General features: G+C 33.7%; 5 protein-coding genes across 6 annotated transcripts; 1 reads left to right on the top strand and 4 right to left on the bottom strand.

Annotated features, from left to right (window-relative positions):
* LOC110820846 (thaumatin-like protein) lies at positions 1 to 896 on the bottom strand. Its single transcript, XM_022050451.2, has one exon. The coding sequence runs from the start codon at positions 784 to 786 to the stop codon at positions 106 to 108; it is 681 nt and encodes a 226-aa protein (XP_021906143.1). The 5' UTR covers positions 787 to 896; the 3' UTR covers positions 1 to 105.
* A 2,731-nt stretch (positions 897 to 3,627) lies between these two features.
* Positions 3,628 to 6,370, bottom strand: LOC110820743 (small ribosomal subunit protein eS8). The gene is made up of 5 exons (XM_088218677.1): positions 6,229 to 6,370; positions 6,060 to 6,132; positions 5,191 to 5,521; positions 4,010 to 4,182; positions 3,628 to 3,821 (listed from the first exon to the last, which is right to left on the bottom strand). Exons 1-5 carry the CDS (start codon positions 6,230 to 6,232, stop codon positions 3,740 to 3,742), a joined length of 663 nt encoding a protein of 220 aa, XP_088074803.1. The 5' UTR covers positions 6,233 to 6,370; the 3' UTR covers positions 3,628 to 3,739.
* Positions 6,371 to 7,398: 1,028 nt separating this feature from the next.
* Positions 7,399 to 10,252, top strand: LOC110820844 (Putative lysine decarboxylase family protein). Of its 2 annotated transcripts, none has more exons than XM_022050448.2 (4): positions 7,399 to 7,817; positions 9,094 to 9,222; positions 9,310 to 9,494; positions 9,578 to 10,252. In XM_022050448.2, exons 1-4 carry the CDS (start codon positions 7,635 to 7,637, stop codon positions 9,957 to 9,959), a joined length of 879 nt encoding a protein of 292 aa, XP_021906140.1. In that variant the 5' UTR covers positions 7,399 to 7,634; the 3' UTR covers positions 9,960 to 10,252. The 2 variants fall into 2 exon arrangements, with proteins under 2 accessions (XP_021906140.1, XP_021906141.1); XM_022050449.2 differs by having other exon boundaries at positions 9,099 to 9,222.
* On the bottom strand, positions 10,192 to 11,864 carry LOC110820845 (hydroxyproline-rich glycoprotein family protein). Its single transcript, XM_022050450.2, has 3 exons — positions 11,131 to 11,864; positions 10,901 to 10,976; positions 10,192 to 10,795 (listed from the first exon to the last, which is right to left on the bottom strand). Exons 1-3 carry the CDS (start codon positions 11,155 to 11,157, stop codon positions 10,350 to 10,352), a joined length of 549 nt encoding a protein of 182 aa, XP_021906142.1. The 5' UTR covers positions 11,158 to 11,864; the 3' UTR covers positions 10,192 to 10,349.
* A 142-nt stretch (positions 11,865 to 12,006) lies between these two features.
* On the bottom strand, positions 12,007 to 14,790 carry LOC110820843 (Mitochondrial import inner membrane translocase subunit Tim17/Tim22/Tim23 family protein). The gene is made up of 5 exons (XM_022050447.2): positions 14,525 to 14,790; positions 13,026 to 13,093; positions 12,825 to 12,897; positions 12,685 to 12,738; positions 12,007 to 12,464 (listed from the first exon to the last, which is right to left on the bottom strand). Exons 1-5 carry the CDS (start codon positions 14,703 to 14,705, stop codon positions 12,199 to 12,201), a joined length of 642 nt encoding a protein of 213 aa, XP_021906139.1. The 5' UTR covers positions 14,706 to 14,790; the 3' UTR covers positions 12,007 to 12,198.
* Positions 14,791 to 15,347: the final 557 nt, after the last annotated feature.

The following is a 15,347-nucleotide window of genomic DNA, read 5'->3' on the forward strand; positions in this document are numbered from 1 at the left end:
TTGCGCAATCATCACATGTGACAATATTTGATCATTAAACGTTTTATGCCCGAGTTTATTTTATACATAATATTTATATATGATTAACACGATTAAAATGTGGCTTCAAGGGCAGAAAACAACTTTGTAGTTAGTTCCAGTTGGGCAAGTAAATAAGCTGGTAGGATCATCCTTAGGGTAACTGTAAGCATCAGGACACCTCTGCTTGAAAAACCTTGAAAGATTTGTTGGACCACAGTTGCCAGAGTTGCAGCAGTGCTCCTCCGTCTTAAAAACTGGACAAGGCCCATTACATCCCCCTTGCACCCTCAGCTCATTTGGACACTGCCCGATGAGGTCACCGGTGCACTTGATCACCCGCGTGCACTGCCCAGACACTGAGCTGAACTCCATTGGCACATTAAACCCATCGATCACCGAGATATCGATGAAATCCAGGTGCATGAACTGGTCCAGGGCATACTCAGCCAGAGTGTTTGGGGCCGCACCAAAACTCTTACACTCAAGAAGTCCATTGCAGTCACCAGTTTGACACCTACCTCTGCCTGAAGCATCAAATTGGCAATTGGTTCGAGCCCAAATACGGGCTTGAACAGTACCAGGATTGGCATTTATAATCCATGTTTCCCCTCGGTTCAACTGTCTTCCGCCACCGGGCACTCCTGCGGCCCAGACAGTGAAGGGGCAATTGTTCCTTACTTGAAATGTGGCTGCATTGGCTAATCTGAAAGATAGAGTAACAAAGAGTAAGCCCAAGATTGGTAAGGTAGTTTTTAAGGGACTCATAACTATGTTTTGGAGCTTGGCAAGTAGATAACAATTTGTGTGTGTGTGTGTGTGTGATGTATAGACTTTATTTTGGTTTGTGGGTGAGATTTTTGGGGAGATGGGTGGTGTTTATATAGGTGGATTTTGCTCTTTTATGAGGAACCTTTGTGGAAAATTCTGAGAGTCGATTATGGAGAGATTGGATAAGAGCGGACGCCTTGATTAAAAATGCTTAGCCAGTCAAGTTGAAGGGTTAGGCGCAGACACATCTGTTCACCAAACTAACTATAATAGTTTTGGAAAAAGACTTGAACAATTTGTCATTGAAAAATCCATTTGCAGAAAGGACTTTGAATTAATATTATCAAAAGAATTTAGTCAGTGCATGCACTTCTAAAAATTGAATTTACTTTTGTTGACTAAGAGAATTTATAAAATTAAAATTTTGTCATATTTTATCATCAATTTGTTCTCATTCAATTAATTTAGATATATAGTTATGAGTTTGTTTTATATCAAATTATAAATTATTATTTTAGCAAATGAATGCTCTTTATTAAATTTATATCAACAAATGATAGTTTAAATTACCTGTATGCACATAATATAGAAGATCCTGAAGTCTAAATGTCAGTGTGTTAGCCTGTATTGTGAATCGTGATTGTGAAAAGTGTACCGTAATTTATGAGAAACTACTTTACTTTTAAGTTTAATTATGAAATATGAATCGTACTGTATTTATAATGAATGAATTGCATCATTATCATATCGTATTGCATCGTAAAAAAAAATTATTCGTATTAAAATTTAGTTGTAATAATTAATTATAGTATATCGTACTGTATCATATCATAAATAATCAAATATAATTGTTTTTAAAAATATTATCATTATTTCGTGTTGTATTAATTATTATTTTATCATTATAACTGATGAAAATGAGAATTAAATTAACAAATTAGAGGTTCGTGAGTTATCGTTTAAGAAGACTGATAAGACTAAATGGGTTAAGGGTTAAGCAGTAGATAGTCGTTCTAAATATGTAGGACTGAGATTAACTCTTACTTGAATAACTCTACCGATATATGCACACTCATTTGATATCGAAAAGGAATGTAAATAAGTTTATATGTTCTCAACTAACTCTGTAGATTTGGGTCTTAATTATTTTTGCTGAGCGCGAGTTAGCTCATGCAAATTTGTTTTGCAGCGCAGGTAGAAGCTGAGAAAGGAATATCAGTAACAGTGAAAGATTTAGAGACTCTTATGCTCGATGATGATTCAATATTTAGAACTTTAAAGGTTTATTTACTTGCTTAAAGGGTATTAATTTTTGTTTTCTCTTAGTTTATAAATGATCTGGTATTCTCTTGCTTGTAAGAAATGTTAGAATTAGATTGAAGGAAATCTTGTTGTGATGATCCATTTAAGTTGAAATTTATTGTGGCATATATGAAGGAAGGAAACGTTCATGGCATCCCTTACGAGTTAGGGTTGTTACGGTTTATGAGTTCAACTCGTATTGTGTTCTTGTGTATTTTCGTATTATGAATTCAAGTCATATGTCGGATGATGCTAAAAAATATATTGTAAAGTTATAATATTAAATCAATTAGATAAATTAAAATACCGAATTTTTATTATTTCGTAATTCTTACGTGATATAACTTTTTGTTTGATCTATTTATTCATCTACTCTTTATGTCTAAATAGATAATTAGAGAAATTAGCTAATTTTAAGAATAATATCGACCCAGTAGTTCTCATCAACCGGAATAAAAACCCTAGAGCTTGATCTTTGAACATAATTATTCCATACACATATGAATTTTCCTTTTCGATTATAGATTTGGCTACATGTCCGCCGAGCTCCGGCGGCTCTAGTTTCATAGCTTTTCATTAAACAAACAAAAATATATCAAGTGAATAATTATTAAAAATATTTTTCAAAATATCAATACATACATTTAATCTCAATTATATGCTACTTTAAATGAAGATTAGTTGCTCAAAGAACATAATTAAGAAAGAAAATTAAATGAGAAAATAAAATCTTAATTACCTGAAGGAAGTAGTGGAGCACAAGCGTTGCCTGTGCAATCGCAGGTTACACAAGGGGTAACTGGGACTCTGCATCATTGAATTCTTACTCCCTTAATTACTGTTTATGTTTGAAATTGGCTTTGCAATTTGAGGTTTAAATAATGGCAGCTTAATTATCATTGCACATAACCCATTATTAAATTGTCACATGTTTATATATGTGCATACATCTATATTTTCCTAATGCATATATTTATTGCCTAATATGGAAATTTAATAATGCATATATCCACATCAGGACTTCCTAATGCATATATTTCCTACCCCAAAATAAATTATATATTTGAACTAATCATAAGAATATTTTTCACCTTAAAAATAATTTGTGGAAATGTGTACAAATCATCTTCTTTTTGCTAATACTCTTTTCAATATATATATATATATAAGTTCATAAAAATAATGCCAAATTATAAGTAAATTCACAAGTTAGAACTTTAACACAGAATGAAAAGTGAGTTCTAGAACCCACTTTATAGATTTACATGTATCTATAATGTGTTGATGTAATTAGAATATTGACTTTTCAAATAATTAACACTACTTGGAAGAACAAATAAATTGTGGCATCTGAAATATCACACTTTTTTTTAAACTAAGAAAAGATATAATTTTCTTTAAAAGAAGAAAAATAAATAATCTGATACTCTTAATTAATTTCAATAGACTTTTAATTTTAAATTTTGTTAAATTTAAAAATTGATTTAAATTTTATAAAAACTTGGTTTTTAATAAATTTGTTGAAAGAAAATCAGATGCATCAAACATTAAGTCTTAAACTAACTCTCAAGTCTATAAAAGTTAGGAATTAAGTTGACAAACAGACTCCTCCATATCAAAGACCAAAAAATATTTAAGCAGCAAAAATTTAGGCAGCACCAGCTCCCTTCCCCTTCTTTCTCTGCAACTTTTTCATGTAGAATTCCAGCTCCCTCCCCTCCAGTATATATCTGCCATACATCCATCAAATTTTCATCAGGATAAAAAAAATAAAGTAATCTTCTTCCGGCAGTATAAAATCCCCATCCAAGATGAAATTTATGAGGTGATTATTTCCTCATTTGCCCGTTGATCATTTCCCCATGATAAATCTAGAAAATCAGAAGAAATATAAGCAGATAGAAAGAGAGTAACATACCCATCAGCTCGACCGCACTGACCAGGTCGTGAGGAGATACAAGCCAATAAACGACCACCACCAAACTGCTCCTCAATGTGTGGGTCAAGCTTGCGATTGTTTTGACGCTTCTCCAGCTTCCTTGTAACGTGATTGCTCTTCTTCACCTCCTCGGTGGCAGCAGCTTCAGCCTCCTGTCAACAATCATGAAAAAAAATGTATAGGACCAAAATATTAAACAGAACATCCTATAAAGATCTAACCATATTGGCTAAATGTGCCTAAAAGAATCCAAATTTTTACAGATCTAATAGGCATTATAATTTGAGCAATTCGGTAACCAAGATTTCTATTTAGTTGTGTCCAACCTCTATGGTTGAATTTGATTAAATGCATCTATCAATTAGCAAGAATAAATATGGTGTCACTTGACATGCCACTTTATTTATAAAAATTGCAGCAACATATTAATAGTGCAAAAGAATATTAAAAAAAAAAATCTAAGAAACTACAGTCATTAATTTCATCTCCTTCATCACCCTGCATTTTACCCCAAAACAAAATACAGAGTGATAAACACAATGGTGGCAGCATCTATAAATGTTTTGTTCTTTTTATCCTTTTTCATTTTATTGTTAGCTTCTTATTTTATATAATCCAATATTGGTAACTTAGAAAAATCCTCAATTAACTACAATCATAAATATTGGGTAGTCATTAAACACAAGAAGAAACATTGTGCATCTAATTACTTGAGATAATAAGTTGGACACTTTATAGAATAAAATCAGATTGAATGAAAATAAAAATTTTGAATTGATGGACAAAATAGAAAAGTTTAGGGTACCTCTAAATGCATTCAGCCAACCATATTCATCCGCTAAATATTTCTAAGAAACATGTAGTGACTGAACTTGAAATAGTAGCAGCGGGGAGAACGATAAAAATGATGCAAGAGAAGTATTCTACTACAACCATAACTATGCAGGAGGACTATCGACTCGTATATGTGGTTATTGGCTTGACTATAACAATGCATGTCGGGCAACCACTGATGACAAGATAAAATCACATAATTTACCCTAAGATAAAAAGAAAAAGGAGTTAAACCAAGCCCACAAGAAATTAAATTCTGGTTAACGTAAACCTATTGAACAGCATACAAGAAGAATGGCTTGACTAACAACAGAAGAATGTGATACCTCTCCCTCTTTCTTGATTGAAGTAGCCTTTTTCTTGCGACCAATTTCAACACCATAGTGCTGGAGATACCACTGCTTGAATGGTGCGGCATCAACCTGAACAATGGCACTCTTCACTAGAGTTTGGGTACGAACTAACTCATTGTTAGATGCATTGTAAACCACATCAAGAATTCTGGTTTTGCGTGTGACAGCCTCGCTTCCCCAGGAATAGTTTCCAGTGTCGAGCCTCAAAGCACGCCACTTCACGTTTCCACCACGAACTCTAATCCTCCTAACTGTCTTATTGCTTGACAGCTTTGTGTTAGCAGATTGCCTTCCAAGCTCATACCTTAATAAGCAGGGGACGCAGAAATAAGCTCCATTGAAAATATCTCAAGTAGCTATATTTCAGAAGTGATTAGTTTCACTGTGCATTCTACATTAACTCCAAGCACAATAAAATTGGTAACGGCTATTTATATTCTCAGATCTCTCAGTCAAACCATGTTAGTCAATGATGAATATTTAGATTAAGAGTATAAAGAATTAATTAATTAAACCTGGAACTGTAACAAACATGAAAACTTGGTGGAAACATCAAAAGTTTGTGCCAAGTAAAGAGTTCACTTTTTTACGTTCAGATCACAAAAAAATCATCAATGGAAAAGAAAAACGATTGCTACGGACTAATGAAACGTGAATAAGAGATTCTTCTCGTCGAAACAGTTAAGGCGATAATACTAAACTAAAATGAGAGAACAACCACGAGATTATAATCCTAATATTGTCATCCGTCCCCTCTTTTAACTTTATCAGCAAACAAACAGAATCAAAGATGAAAACTCAGGCAGCGACCTTTTCAAATAGAAAACTAAGGTATAACTTACTTTCTCTTCTTCCTCCATGCCTTCTTCTTGCCTCCAGTGGCACGTCTCTTGTGCATCGAATCACGAGAGATACCTGCAAGCAAATAAATTTATTCACATATCGACACAACAATGAAAACTCAAAGATGAAATCTATGGACGATAAGAACTGGATTAATTTGACGGATACCCATTTTGGCGAAGTGGTGCTAAAGCTTCTCTGTCAGGCGAGTCACGAGTCACCGCCGAGAGAGGTAGCTAGGGTTCTGAGAGGCAGAGGAGAATGATAGAAGAAGAGGCGAGCAGCTTATACTTGAAAAACCCTAGCATATTAAATTACTATATTACCCTCAATTTTTGGAATACAGTTCGTGGGGCAAAATAGTCAATAAACAATGCCCTTCGAGTAGTTGGGCTGACTGCCAATTGCTCTTGTGGGCTGATCACTGGAGTAGTGGGTTGAAATAATATTCTTTTTAAAAGAATGCTTTTGTAAATAATTAATATATATAATATGGTAATTTAAATAATAAAAAATATAGTTAAGTGATTATATTTAAAGTACATTAAAATTAAAAATCTAATTTTGTATGATAAAATCACGGTAAAGAAAGTCACAAGCTATGGTAAATTTAATTTTATTAAAATTTTCTTGTAAATTTATTATGCTATGAGCATGTGTTAGAAAATATATTTATTTTATCATATAAGTAAATTAAATAACTACATGAAAATAAAATGTCAATAAGTAATTGCAATAATTAAAAACTAATAACTAAATTAAAAATTATTTTTTTTTTAATTAAACTCGGTATATAATCATTGTCATATGATTAAAATTCTATCTTTTTTATACAAACACAATAATCTAAAATGAAAAAACGATTAAATATTATATATTTTAAGATAGAAGATTCGATGAAATACTCTCTAATGATGTTCGAAATTTCCTTAGAAGATTGCTGTTAGTAAGATGGTTTAATAAGTCGACTAAAAGTTTGATTTATCAAATAGTCTGCGTACCGATTTTTTTCTAGATAGATATATTATTTTTTAACAGTTTAATCTTTTACGAGTAAAATCTTGATAAAGTCCTATTTTATTCATTTAATTTTCTTCTTTTCATTTTTTTTATGTTAATATAAAAACTGCACATAATATTAAATTTTATGAATAAATTACATTTTAAGCTGCACATATCACGTAGAATCCACTTTCTTTTTCAAAATTGTAGAGAAAATATCTTTTTTTTCGTAAATTATTTTACATTTTTACAAAAATTTACCAAAAAAAGTTGAAAGTATAAAAATTACATGATCAGTAAATAATGTGCCCGAAAATTTATACAATTTTGTATATTTTTGTACCATTCCACTATTTCACAAGGAAAGTGCATATCGAAGCAATATACCCGGAATCTAATTCTTCATCCATCCAAAAGCTTCAATCCCATAAATTCTCATGAAAACTTGCCAATTCGATGCTCAACTTGTTTAAAGTTCCATTTTTTCTTCCAAAAAAACTGATAATCACAGTGCAAAAACACATTCCCAGTTGGTACATCTTGGTTTGGAGGATCTGAAGACAGTGATTTCAATGTTGGGTTCACTGGGTTTATACGCTTCGCTGAGTACGCACAATAGTTCTGTAAAGTTCAAATCTTCTGCTGAAAGAGACCGACTATGTTGGGGAATGAAGTTCTCAAAGGCAAACCCACCAAGAACTCTGCAGTGCAAGCGTGAGTTAGTTGATTTTGAAGAGAGAAATAGCCCAAATGAGGTAATCCCTGTTTCCAATCCCATTTTTAGCTCCTTTTATTTGATTATTTTAGGGGTTTTGGTTGCTTTCTTCTACTGCCCTATGTTTGATTGATGCTTCAAGTGTAAATTACAGTACGAGACAGGTCAAGCCTTGTGGAATGACCCATCTATAACGTGCTTGTTACTTATCAATGCTGCTTTGCCCTAAATCAAATGAAAACTTCAGTTCTTAGCATGTAAAGTTTGTGACATGATTGGTTTTGAAATTTTGGGAGTTTATCCATCGTTTGGACTTAAAAAGATCCATTCATTGATAAGAAAAAGAGAATTGTGAGCAGTGATTGGATTGATGGGATTTGGTATCGTAGTTATGAGATTGATGATATTGATCAAATTGATATTCAAATATTGCTTCTTAGTATGTATTAACTTGACCCGTTAAGCGGGATCACTACCCCATAGCATGTTGGCTCTATTTTATTATAATTATATTCCATCCATACTCCAATTATATTCATTTAATATCTATTTGGTCTTGTTGGCATAAGAGATATGTTCTTAGTCTATCTCTTTCTATTTCTATATGTGGAAAGTTAAAAAATCATCACATCTAATTTACAAGATTAAAGTATATATATGTATGTGTTGTTTTGCCACAGAGCTCCAAGTGAACATAAATGTAACTGGAGTTTCCGTTTTTTTCCCTTGTTTTCTTTTGTTTCTTTGCCGAATTTCTGATATGCGATTACAATCCGCAGTGTCTTAGTCCTGTCTTCGCTATAGGTAGGCAAGGAGGTTGCTAGTTTAGCCTAGCACTTTAATCATATAATACATGTAAGCTTCAAATTACTTTTTCGTTGCTTCCTAATTGGATGGTTCTATTTCTCTTCCTTTAGCTTGTGCTAAGAAATGCCAAACACTTCGCAAACTTTTCTGTCCTGTCTCTGATCTTGTTTTGTTGTGTGATGTCCAAGTTGGGTTGTCTTTCATTCTTTATTGACTCTCCTTATTGAATTCATAAGCTGAAAGACTGCTAGTTCTCTCTTTTGATTCTATTCCTGTTGGCTCTTACTGTTGTCTAGAACCTAATCATTTTGTCCAGTCATCTTTGCTTAATCAACTTTTGTTAGTGCAAATTATTTTCCTGAGTAGCACTGGCATTTAATTTACCTTCGACGCTATCTTATACTGTTTCTGGTACTGACCCTTTATTATTGGAGTGATTGGTGAAGTGCCTTGTGGTTTTGCTCAGTATGTTAGAGTTTATTTCTCAATTTGATTTTCTTGTTTGAAAGGTCAGAAAAGAAATTGCACGATGTTATGAACTCATACAAAGACTTGGGAGGGGAGCTGTGTATTTAGGTTCTTCAAGGATGGGACCCAATACTTCACATTACTTGCAAGCGCGGGAGTTGTCTCGAGAGGCAAGTAAATTCATTCCATTCTTTCAGTTTTAGAAAATCATTTGCAGAGAAGGGAGTCCTTATTAGTTAATATTTCTTACTCAGCAGGTTGCAGAACTTTTAGATTGTACCACATGGACAGGGGCTGGACCGGGGCTAATGGATGCCACGATTAAAGGTGCTCTTCTAGCAGGAAAGAAAGTTGGTGGATTCAAGATAGGAAGAGAAGCTGGTGAATGGACGGCCTCGAATTTTCATCCATACCTGCCTTCTGAAACTTATCTCACATGCAGGTAAAATTAGTCACTACTAAAATTAGAATAACATGGTTGTTCTGGGTATGGAACTTCAAGGATTGACTTCATATCAAAAATAGGTTTTTCTCTGCAAGAAAACATGGTTTGGTGGATGCTGCAGTTCGTAATAGTAATTCTGACAAGACTGCTGTGATTGCTCTTCCTGGTGGTATTGGTACTCTAGACGAGATGTTTGAGATCTTAGCATTGATTCAGCTCGAAAGGATTGGATCTGACCTGCCTGTTCCCTTCCTGGTGATGAACTATGACTCATTTTATTGTAAGCTATTAGACTTTCTGGATGATTGTGAGGACTGGGGTACCATCTCCAAAGGGGAGATTGCTTCGCTGTGGAACATCTGCAACAACAACGATGAAGCTCTGGCATATTTGGCCAAATTCTACGATCTTCCATATGGTGACAAAGTCACACACGAAAGTAACACGAGAAGTGCACATTGAACATGTTTCTAAGTTCGTTCCGGGATCATTTTCTTGAGTGATTTCTTTAAGATTTCAACTCAATCAGTCTTATTTTTCAGTTTCTTATGTGCCGTGGAGATTTAGATCACAGACGGAGCTTGTTAGTCTCATTTGTATTTGTTCTTGCTGATCTCCTATCACCAACAAGAATACGAGACAGGTCCATGGATGGTCCCTGCGGGGCAAGAGTACGCCCAATACTCAATAGGCATTAGACAAGAACTTCTATTGATGTACCTATTTTGATTCATAATAACATTTCTTGTTATTCAGAGTATTCTTACAAATAACATTTAACATAATCAGTAAATGTCAAACTGAGTTCCAAATCAAAAGAACAGATTCATAATCTAAAATCAAGCAACACTTTCACATAATCCTGCACTGTGGTTCCCCGATATTGAAGTCTGCTGGTGGTGGTGGTGGTGACTGGGGAAAATACTGACCGGAGGGCGTATAGTACGGACAAGATGGATAGGGGGACGGGAAATTTGAAGGCGCATAGTAAGGGCAGGATGGATAGGTTGATGAGCAGGTACACGAGTGGGAGATGGGAGGTGGGCAATGAGAGTAGCAGTAGGGTGGTTGTAGTACAGGTTGCAGAGGCAGATGATGAGGATGATAGGGTGGAGAGATGGCAGATTGATAGTGTTGAGGAGATTGATAGCTTGAAATTTCTGATGGGTTGTAGCCATACTTTACTTTTAGGAGCTGAACATGTTTGCCAGCATCTTTGATCCTGAGGATGATACATGGGTCTGTTTCCCCAGAAACATAAGCTATTGCTCTAGATGCATCAATGGTGCAGGAGACATCTGAGAATTGTTTTGCCAAGAAACAAAAATTGATTAGTATTACCACAAATTATCAGATTGAAAATTTTCCAAAGATGAGACATTTATTGGAAAAAAAGAATGAACCTCTGATGCCTTCTAAAACTTCACTCAACGAGCTCTCCCATCCTTCAGCACGAACGTTAAGTCTTAAAATACAAGACTGAAGAATAATTTACAAAAAAAAAAAAAAGCAGAAACAAAGTAAAACCCACCAGATAAAGTTAACTACCCAGATAAAAAGAAGTAAAATTACTATAGGTATACAAGGAAAAATATGTATTAAAATAGGAGATGAATGGGTCAATTAAGCTAACCATGTAGGGAGGAGATCCAGACTCCATTGAGAAGCTCTTTTTCCTCTGTTCTAGAGGGCTGTGAATGGGAGATAAAGAGAAAATTTAAAGATGAACAAACACAAATTTACTATTTGGGTTTTACATTAAATCAGAAAACGTATATGTCACTAGTGGCATTTATTAAAAAGAATGCCAGATTAGTCATTTTATTATTTTTTTTACTGTAATATTATTTTCTTCATATTTTATTCGGAAAATTTTTATTTTGGAGATTTGATAGCAAACTTACCATAGCAAGTTCAGAAGATCTAATCATCATTATTACTAGTATTGAAAATATTAGGAATAATACATTTATTCATTTAAATACAACAAAAAAGTATAGGGTATACATATCCCCACAATTACTCGTATGATTGTTTTGGTTTATATATATATGTATGCACATATATATATATATATAGCAGTCAGAGTGATACGGAGATTAAATTTATTTCTTGTCCAAGACAGACAAACCCATCTTAAAACTAGGAGATTCACAGACAAAAACTTTTATGATTTCATTCTAGAACAAATCAAATACTGAACATAAAATTATAGATCAATACTTAACAGTAAATTGATTACTTAGAAATAAATTATCTATGTTTACCAACGGTAATATCAAAAAATTTATAAAATAAGTAGCTAATACTCTCTTGTAACAACTTTTCAGAGATGAGAGAAAACTAGGTTACTTAACATTAAATGGTCTCAAGGAAGTAAGTGTTTGTAAGACCCTTAAATAATCTTTAAAAACCCAGGAATCCCAAGTTTTTGAACTGAAAGCATCAACTAAACACAATTTCAACGTTATAAGTGCGCTAATAAAAACTAAAAATCAAGTCATTCCGATGCTGTGACAACTCAGTAAATATTAGTGAACCATAAGAATAAGCTGCAACTGGAAAGTTTCAATGACAGCCATCCAGAATAAGAATCCATCCCGTAGCTTAGATTGCAAGAAGCCTCAACATCTAAACTAACAATTTACACAGTAAAGAAAACGGAGCATTCCCGTAATTCTAAAACATAATTTTACCACGCTCAATGTTTCTTTGTAATAAGCTGTGGAAACTTGCCCATGTTAGGTTTCGTTATGGACTTGCAGAAAGAAGAAAAGGCCCCTTTCAGCTCGTCTGGGAGAGGCAGGGAGAGTGGCAGTGCTACAGGAAAAGGCCTCTGGTGATGCTCAGTTTTGTTCCTCGAATAAAATGAATGTGCCAGAGCTGGTTGATTGTTGTTAAGCCTCGTCCCAACAAATGAGAATGCTCCAAATATGAGACAGCTCCTTAGAAGATCAGGTGGGGCTCCTGCAGCATAAAATATTACGCACAAGCAAGGTTCAATGCCATGGCCACATGGCTTAAAAGTTGAAAACCAGTTATCAAACTATCTAAATGCAATGACAATTCAACAATGTTACTGCAGAAAAAGCTAGTACACGCAGAAGAAAATTGAAAGAAAAAAGGAGCAGAAATCGAGGGCATAAAAGATAGATGAAAACAGAAATTGACCAAAATGAACTCACACCTGGAAAACTTATGGCCAAACCAGTGCAACATCCAGCTACTCCAGCATTAATGCCTGTCCAAGAAGAAAACCATGATTAAGACATTGATTATAAGAATCATGAGAACAAGGCAAGATATATGGTTAACAAGCAGCCATACTATCATCCTTTCCCCGCAGCCTCTTCAACAAGCACATAACCAAGCTGTGTACTCCAGACAAAACTGCGAAAGTCTAGTAGCAATAGCAATTATAAACATAAGCTTATCTCAAAACCATTAAGGCCAAGAATATGTAATTTAGAGGAAGTTCCAGTATTTGAGCACTTAATCCAAGTATCTTAGACTTTAGAGTATAGATACCTTGGCAGAAGATCCTGCCTCACTGAAGGATCCTTTAAAGCCTTTCTTCTTAATCAGCAACCCTTGGCCTGAAAACAAGTTTTGAGAAATTCATGTCACCATACTTAAAAAAAATTGATTCTAACAGACAACTATATGTTCAGGACCGAAATATTGTTGTGCAGTTCAAAACCAGGGCGGTCCCACAATATAAATAACTTATTTCTTTCATCCAAAAGGACAAACCTTAGGAATAAAGCAATTACAGAACCACAAGTACCAGTTTAGTCCTGAGTGCAATATAACAGTTCTCTACCTGGATCAGTCATAAAAACCATCTCTTCACTAATCAACCAGTGAATTCTACAAAAATATGACCTTAATTGGACAATAAAGGAAAAAACTCCTATTTCTGCATTAAAACTAGAAGCTACTTAGCAAAAACTCAAAAACATTCTTTTTCTTTTAACTTCTAAGGCAAAGTGCTAGTTTATGCATCATTTTCCCCTCATCAATAACCTCAACATTACAACTTAACCACAATCGCATCTATACTTCTTACTCACAGTTACTAAAGAACTTCCTTCAGAACTTGGATTAAGCATGCTAGCTACTCAGTGACACCATCTTTACATCCATGCATCAGTCTAACTCTAACAAGCACTTGATGAACTCCTCAAATTAAAAAGTCGAAAGAATATACTCCATAAAGGTAGCAGCTAGAAGTGAGGGATTTACATAAAGGGGAAAAAGGAACATCCTATGATAATCACTACTTTTACTTCAGTTATGTACAAGATAATTTTTCTTCTTTGAGCCAGAAACTAAAAAATATGCTGCATGGCACCAATAAAAACTCTTTTTACTCCAAACTTTCCAAGACTTCACGCTTCTCATTTCAAAGAATAAATCAGTATCTACAAAGAAGCAGAAAACCGCATTTTTCGCACTCTCATTTCCGGGCAACAGGCATTACCTATAACAACATCAGTAATCTTACAAATGCGCTAAGCATTAAATGCATATATAAAGTCTATTTGTGCATGAAATCTTCACTTTTTCACAACCGTCAAATAAATCACTGATTTCATATTTATATAATCATTTCAAGCTCAATCCATGACAGTATACCAGTGAGCTCTCAGTCTCAGCATTAAGAACAGCAGTAACCATCTAATCAAACTAAAAAAGAAGGAAAATTTCTACCTTGTAGCAACTATGGTTCCTAATCACAACAGAGAAAAAGTTGACTTCAAAATCATTCAATTCTAATACCAGACCACACAAATCGGACCCAAATTCCCCTCTAGCAAACAAAATAAAACATTGAAAAGCCAAGCGGTTTTCTAAATTTTGTAGAACCACTACCAACTAAGCAATCATTACCATTACCGTCACTGCATCATCCTGCAAAACCAGCTCAACAACTGACATATAATTCGAAAATTAAACTGACAAATGAAATGACATCTAACTGTTCTACAAGGAAAATACAAAAAAGGAAAAAAGAAGACAGAGACCATATCCGAAGATGGAGCCCATGAATGCACCGGCGAAGGAATCGGCGGCGACATTGAGGAAACAGACGGCAGGAGAACCGGAGTGAGTGGGGATTAATGCGTCGGAAGAATTAGGGGTTGGGTTGGAGTCGGGAGTGGCATCTTCGTTGGTATTCGGGGAAGAATCCGGTGTTGTTGCCATGTCGAGCAAACTTCTCGTCTCTGTAAATATCGCTGGTATGACAAAACCAAAATCCGATTTCACATGCTGTACGCTTTCTCTGTACCTTTTATCCTTTTTTCATTTCTTGTAGGTCGTATTTAGCTTTATTTAAAACGACGTAGTTTCACTCACTTTTAATTTATATAAAATAAATTTCATATCCGTAATTCTGCATATCTTCTTTTATATTGTTTCTTATATTTAGCTCTATTTTAATTTAAATTATATGCTTTTATGATAAAATTATTCTTCTAATTTGCATCATTATATGAAAAGTTTTTAATTTTTTTAAGACTGCTAGCTAATAATTTTTTTAATTTTTTTAATTTTAAATTTTTAATGCTCTTGTTTAAATTTCTAAACCTGTTTTTTTTTTTTTAAGTAAATAATTTTATATGAAATAAATAATTTAGAAAACAACAAATACACGTCACTGTTAAGATTCTATTTTTTTAAAAAAATATTAATTTATATAAATTAAAAAATAATAAATATAAATATTAAATTATGATAAAAATTAATATGATTGAATTATATAATATATTTTTAGGTATTATCTTCACCCAATTAAATAATTTAATAAAATTTAAATATAAAATATTAACTTTAAAGATATTAACA

Source organism: Carica papaya, chromosome 4, assembly GCF_054855325.1.
Source record: "Carica papaya isolate Zhongbai chromosome 4, ASM5485532v1, whole genome shotgun sequence".
Taxonomy (NCBI): Eukaryota; Viridiplantae; Streptophyta; class Magnoliopsida; order Brassicales; family Caricaceae; genus Carica; species Carica papaya.

Coding starts and splice junctions, on each gene's coding strand:
- LOC110820845 (XM_022050450.2), bottom strand. CDS start 11,157: ATGGAGTCTGGATCTCCTCCCTACATG. Junction 10,977..11,130: donor CTGGATCTCCTCCCTACATG/GTTAGCTTAATT, acceptor ATTATTCTTCAG/TCTTGTATTTTAAGACTTAA. Junction 10,796..10,900: donor AGTTTTAGAAGGCATCAGAG/GTTCATTCTTTT, acceptor AACAATTCTCAG/ATGTCTCCTGCACCATTGAT.
- LOC110820846 (XM_022050451.2), bottom strand. CDS start 786: ATGAGTCCCTTAAAAACTACCTTACCAATCTTGGGCTTACTCTTTGTT.
- LOC110820743 (XM_088218677.1), bottom strand. Junction 4,183..5,190: donor CAATCAAGAAAGAGGGAGAG/GTATCACATTCT, acceptor GATTGTTGACAG/GAGGCTGAAGCTGCTGCCAC. Junction 3,822..4,009: donor CAGTGCGGTCGAGCTGATGG/GTATGTTACTCT, acceptor GATGTATGGCAG/ATATATACTGGAGGGGAGGG.
- LOC110820843 (XM_022050447.2), bottom strand. CDS start 14,705: ATGGCAACAACACCGGATTCTTCCCCGAATACCAACGAAGATGCCACT. Junction 13,094..14,524: donor GGGCTCCATCTTCGGATATG/GTCTCTGTCTTC, acceptor ACTTGTTTTCAG/GCCAAGGGTTGCTGATTAAG. Junction 12,898..13,025: donor AGGCAGGATCTTCTGCCAAG/GTATCTATACTC, acceptor TATTGCTACTAG/ACTTTCGCAGTTTTGTCTGG.
- LOC110820844 (XM_022050448.2), top strand. CDS start 7,635: ATGTTGGGTTCACTGGGTTTATACGCTTCGCTGAGTACGCACAATAGT. Junction 9,223..9,309: donor CGCGGGAGTTGTCTCGAGAG/GCAAGTAAATTC, acceptor CTTACTCAGCAG/GTTGCAGAACTTTTAGATTG. Junction 9,495..9,577: donor GAAACTTATCTCACATGCAG/GTAAAATTAGTC, acceptor TATCAAAAATAG/GTTTTTCTCTGCAAGAAAAC.